This window comes from Podarcis pityusensis, assembly GCF_964106645.2.
Source record: "Podarcis pityusensis genome assembly, chromosome: 2".
In the NCBI taxonomy this organism is placed as follows: Eukaryota; Metazoa; Chordata; class Lepidosauria; order Squamata; family Lacertidae; genus Podarcis; species Podarcis pityusensis.
This window is the reverse complement of record NC_138029.1, coordinates 41,878,116-41,884,227: the sequence shown is the minus strand read 5'-3', so window position 1 is coordinate 41,884,227 and position 6,112 is coordinate 41,878,116. Positions and strand designations below refer to the sequence as shown.

Below are 6,112 nucleotides of genomic sequence, written 5' to 3'. Positions count from 1 at the left end.
TCTCTGTAATTTTAAAATTGCAATAAATATTCTATAAAAAAAAAAAATAACATCTATTAGTCTTTCCCATGACCAGCTTTGCACATTCTGAGATGGTCTGCTCTTTTGCAACATTGGAAATGTTGAATGTGCTGATATCCAAAGCAAGTGACAAAGAGCAGGCACTCAAGACTGGGGAGTTGCACTGCCACTGCTGTTTTGGGAACCCCCAGAAGCCACCCCCACCCACCCCCATTTCTAGCAATAGTATGTTTAGTGTTGATCAACCAATTAGTCATTTTATTTGTATGCCGCTTTAAAACCATTCTCAAGGCGGCTTACAACCATGTAAAAAAAATACATAATTACAAACTTAACAAAAGTAGTTATGAACAATAAATAAAACATCAAAAAGTACACATTGAACCATTTCAACATAAATCGTAAGAATATCCAAAATAAAGATACAAGAAATTAATATCAATTACAGGAAACAACCTCACCTAAACAATACCACATGCCACAAGTAAGTTCAGCAGCCTCAGTTTTTGTAGTTGGAGTCAATCAGGGCCCTGCCTTCCCAGACCAGGTGGGAAAAGGCCTCTACAGCCTAGTTGGCTCTAGTCTTCCTCTCTGGTTTCATTACCAGAAGTAGCTCCATTCATCAGACTGGATAGAGGCAGAGCCAGGACAGGTTCAAAGTCCTTCTCTCACACGTGCCTACTTTCTCTATCCATTTCCTGCATACTATGCGCAATTTTACAGAAGTTTGATAGTGTGGAGAAAGTAGATAGGTTTTTTTTAATAAAAAAAAATCCCTCTCATAATACTTGAACTTGGGGCCATCCACTGAAGCTGAATCTTAGAAGGCAAAAGGAAATACTTCTTCACATATCACATCGTTTAAACTATGGAATTTGCTATGATGGCTTTAGAAGATGCTTGGACTAATGTGTAGAGGATAAGACTAGATGGCTACTAGGCATGTTAGCTACATCCCCTCTAAGTTCAAAGGCAGCATGCCTTTGAATAACAGGTGCTGGGGAACATGAGCAGGAAAGGGCTATTGCACTTGAGTCCAGCTTGTGGGCTTCTAATGTGATGAACCAGGATTGGGGCTCCTCCTATTTGGGCTGTGGATTTGAAGTGGGAGAGGAAATTTCCCCTAGGGACAGCTTCCAGAAGTCCACAGTAAACCAGAGGCACCTGCAGAAGAGAAGTCTCTTGTGCCAGTACCTCTCTGGGTTGAGGACACCAGGGGGGCCCTCCTCTGATGCTGAGACACCTTAATGGCTCCCACTTTCCATCAGGATCAATGCCTACTAAAGCAGGCTGGGCCCCTTTAATGAAGAGGCTTTGCTCGCGGAATGTGGTACTAGCTACACAGATAGAGCTGCAGCTCCCGTTTAAGGCTCAGGATTGAGTGCCTCTAGAATATCACTGCTCTTATGGAGTCTCCAGCTTCAATCCCAAACGGAGCTGTCCATGGTGCCCTTCTTGCCTTGCCCCATTTAGCTTTGCCTTATTTCATTTCAGGTGCTGCTGAGGTTGTCACTCAAAACAAAACATTGGTTGGCACACTTTGGGAGACAGGATGCCACGCTCCAAATTAGTGTTCCACAGCTACTGTGACATCGATGTAGGCATGAGTCACTCTTTGATCCAGTTATTGAGTTGTAGGTGAATTTGGTATGAGTGTTTACTTTTTTAAAAGCTACCAGGAAGTCTCAGACAAGCCCACTTGGCTGGACTACAAATTATGCACACCGTTTGACAGCAGCCTAACTCTGCCCATTGGAAATTCTGAAATTCCCTCAACAAAAGACGGGAAAAGCTAGAAGGACTTAGTAACCACACACAACTTTTTGTCTGTTGTTTCTCTCCACTTATCTCTTTCTCCTTAGGAAACATCTGTACTGGCTTTTTCTCTCTCCATATGGAGCTAATGGCAACCCGGGTGTGTTTATATGCCTGTGAGTGTAAGAGAGAGAGAGAGAGATTCATTGGTAAAAGGGTTTGAGAGGAAACACCCAGAATGGCACTACTTCATATCTGAAGCAGCTATGTAGAGCTGCTAATTAGTTTTCTTTAAAAGGAACAACAAAAAGCAAAACCCGCCCATGGGAAATAACAATGATACATTCCCCATGTCACACCAGCGAGAAGTAGGTCACAACGCTTTTTTTAAAAAGCACATAAATCAAGCCACTCCTTATAGCAAATAAAAGTGAAATGTAAACCTGGGTAATGTTAGTGCCCTTGAAAACGCCTTCCAGGGTACCTATGAATGAAGTCTAGAAACCATGATTCTCACAGTGGATCCACATCTGTACATACATAAGCCACTCTTCCGTCACAGTCTGCCGAATGTGTGAACAGGACACCACTGAAAAGTATTGAGTGATGCCATGTGTCATGGAAGCTCTGGGTCGTGTTCAACTAAATAAATGCATGAGTGGAATGACTTCAGTTTGTACAATGGGACTTTCTCTCCCTCGCTTCCCACTACACAATCCCCACTGCACACGCCCCTGTGGTGTTTTGACCTGCAATAGCTGTTGTGTAGCTGCTAGTCATCACTTGAAATAGTGGTGACGTTGTGTGAACTCACCCCTCGACTCTTTCTGCTTAGTCCCACCCACCACTGAAAATCCACAGCGCTACCTAAGGATGAGCAATTCAAATGATAAATTGCTTGTTCTCCTAACTGCCAGAAGAGGGTGCATGTGACCTGTGTGCTCATCAACTAGATGCACAACTGCCAGGCCTCCCTCTCTGCCTGCCTAGGCAAAAGCAAGGGCAGGTTTTGAAGAAGAAGGAGGGGGAGTCCTGGGAGGAAATAAGACCATCTGACAAAACTACCCTTGAAATCTAAGGAAGTCCATTTGCTAAGGAGTAGCAATGAAATATTTTTATTAATCTTAGTGTGACAACAATATCAAAAGTAGAAAACAGGACAGAAGGTACAAAAATAAAATGAAACCAAAATTAACATATTCCATCATGTGACTGAAATCTTCACAACATGAAGACTGCTGCTAGATGATGGGGGTCAGCAACAATAGAGCAATAACAGATGAAGAGCAGCTATTGCTAATGACTGGAGCAGGAGACCTAAGTTAATTCTACTCCATCTCAGCTGGGAGGGTCTGTCTCACCTATAGTGTGCCCAGAATTAAATGCAATAGGAGCACATGGTGTGCAGGACAAGAATCCTTCTGTGTTAGCAACGTGCTAACAGCTTGGATTTGCCTGGGTGGAACAAGGATTTTCATTATGCTGGAACCACCCAAGATGCCCTTGGCTTATCACAAAGGCTATGCCTTATTAAATTACCATGAGTGTTGAAGTAAGAGGTGGAACGACACTGAATCGGTTCAGTGAGCCCTTCCAAACAAGCACACCACAGCCCATATCCCCTTGGATGCAATACTGGCACCAGAGGCAGCTACAATGTTGAGTTTGGGTGTGAGCTCAGATCCCTGCTCAGCTGTCAAGCTCATTGGTTGGTCTTGAGAAATGTTGTCACCTCTCAATCTACCCTGACCTCACAGGGAAACTTTAATACAACTCTGAGCTCCTTGGAAGTGCTCCTTGAAGGGCAGGATATGCATGTAACAATTAAATAAACACACTGATTGTCTTCAGCAGGATATTTAGACCCCGTCTCTAGTCTAGGTGACCTTCCTTGCTCCTCTGAACCACACTTTAGCAATACCATCATACATGACAAGGGAGGGATTGTACAAATACCATTTCCTGTAGTTCTGTTTCCTTCGTGGATCTCCCATCGACCTGAATCCTGCAATTCTTTGCGGGTGTGCCAAAGGAATAACTTTTTTCATCATGTGGTTCCCAGGGGAGGGGTGCAGAGTAGGCCTCTAGGGAAGTCCATTCATCATGTCCATTCATTCTAGTAGTAGTAGCCAGGGGAGAACAGCCCCCAACAGAGCAACAGTGGAGACCAGGAGGATTGCCAAGACAATGGGTGATTGGAAGCAGCCCATTATTAGGGACCTCTGAGACGTCACTGACCCCGCAGCTTCCACATCGTGGTTTAGAGCGGTGACACCAATGTTCTCTTCGATCAGCGGCATCCCACACTGAGTGATAACGAAGACGTGAGACTGTCGCTCCAAGCCACCAGGGTGCACCATCGAGTCCATGCTAGGGCAGCCACACACATTCTGGTGGCTGTCGTAGCCACGCAGGGACATCAGGAAGTGGCCAGGCACCACTAAAGTGTTTGCCGGCCCCAAGGACAGCAACGAAGGTGAGAGAGGCAGCTCCAAAGGTGGAGGGTTTGAGGAGATCTTGGAAGGCAAGCAGGCTCTCTTCCTGCAGAGGAAGGTCACAAAGCGACAGACGGGGCAGGTGAGGCAGTTCTGTAGCCGGCCCTCATCCCGCGACGCCAAAAGGCACTTGACCAGACAGTCATGGCAAAAAGCGTGCCCACAGCTCAGCACCCGGCGCGACACTTTCGGAGACTGAAATGACTCATAACAGACGGGGCACTCCACCGAAGGGGCAGCAGCAGGAATCTCCTTACTGGTTTTGGTCACAGACATCCTTTCCCACTTGCTCACATGCAGCCACCAGCTGGATGAAATGCAAGACACAAATACTTTTAAGAACTCCAGAAGAAGATGAGGTGAGAAGGGGAAGAAAGTGTGGGTTGTATATACACGTGGAGATGGCCCCTTTCAGTCCCTCTGCAGATACATAAATTAGCCCACGTAGATTTAGACTGGTGGCAGAATTAATAACCTCAGTATGGAAACACCAAGGAACAAGCCCCCAAAGGATAATAAAAATAATAATTAATAGTGGGCTGGTTGTTGTTTTTTTAAGCACTTTTTGAACAGCCTTTCAAACATTTTCCCACAAGCAAGGGGACCAGAAATTAGCGTTAAAGAGAGATTGTAGAGATTCTTGCCATTTAGGCTGGGGAAAAGAAACTTTAAAATTGCAAAAGCTAGATGTGAATACGCTGCAACCCATCCTATCCCACATTCAAGGCTAAGGTTAAGTAATCCAAGAACATAAGAGCACAATGCAGCTAGAAACAGAAGCAAAACAAAAATTTCAACCCTTCTCCTAATTTACTTTTTGTTTGTTTGTAAACATTTCTGTGCCATCAACACACAGTAAGAAAAAATGTCTTGGTGGCAAGCGGAATAAAATCAACAATAAAACCACATTCATAATAGCACAAACAAAACCACATGGATATGCTACACAGATACATACAGGTCAAAAGATCTGCAGAGGTGTCCCATCCATGGAGATCATTTGAAGCACACGATCTTTTCCGTAGATCCCGGAGTTTTCCCACCAGCATCCTGCCACTTTCCTCCCGAGCACCATACCTCCCTTCCTCAAAACCAGCAAGGAGCTACCTCTCCAGACATTTGGTGTTGGTGCCTCCGACCTTCCCAAGCTCACGATGAACAAGCCCTAGCTATAGAACAATGGGTGTTTGCTGGGTGGTTCGCTCTGTATCCATGCCTTTGCCTTGCGTCAGATCTTTAAGCAGGCAGGTAGGCAGGAGGGCGGTTCCCCGAGGAGTGAATGTGGAGGAACTCGTTTGTGAATCGGAGGTTTCTCTTTCCCGATTTGGGACTTGGGGAGGAGTCACTACAACTCAGAGTCTGAATCATGGCACCTCAAAGACGCCAGGAGAACCTCTTTCTGTGCCAGGCTGTGACATGCATGGACATCATGTGGTCTTCCTAGTGAATGAGATACTGAAACTGAGATGCAGATCTGTTGGGCTTGTTAAACTTTTCACCTTGCCTCTAATTTACTTGAGAGAGGATCTGCCATTACGATGTACAAAAAGGAGAAATACCAAACTGCCCTCAAAGAACCTCAAAGGCAATTATATTACAAGAGCGCCCACAGAGGTTGTTGTTGTTGTCGTCATTGTTTATTGAATTTGTTAGTTGCTTTATGTTATCTTGCTCAGGGCAACCCAAAGCGACTTACAAACAGGCAGAACACCTCCTTCCTCTCCCACCTGCATAGATGCATTAAAATCAAGAGGAAAGAGGGAAGTCTGTATAGAAATATTGTATGATGAGAAAGCATGTGTAAAAAGAAAAATGGAAAATGCATAAACAAAAATTTAAAA

At 44.7% G+C, this 6,112-nt stretch overlaps 1 protein-coding gene across 2 annotated transcripts; it reads right to left on the bottom strand.

Annotated features, from left to right (window-relative positions):
- Positions 1-251: 251 nt before the first annotated feature.
- Positions 252-5,539, bottom strand: RNF222 (ring finger protein 222). Of its 2 annotated transcripts, XR_013982491.1 has the most exons (3): positions 5,230-5,539; positions 3,733-4,578; positions 252-1,950 (listed from the first exon to the last, which is right to left on the bottom strand). XR_013982491.1 is itself a non-coding variant. In XM_080994060.1 (2 exons), the coding sequence occupies exons 1-2, from the start codon at positions 5,256-5,258 to the stop codon at positions 3,888-3,890; spliced, it is 720 nt and encodes a 239-aa protein (XP_080850186.1). In that variant the 5' UTR covers positions 5,259-5,466; the 3' UTR covers positions 2,876-3,887. The 2 variants fall into 2 exon arrangements, 1 of the variants encoding a protein (XP_080850186.1); XM_080994060.1 differs by lacking the exon at positions 252-1,950 and having other exon boundaries at positions 2,876-4,578; positions 5,230-5,466.
- Between the last annotated feature and the right edge of the window lie 573 nt (positions 5,540-6,112).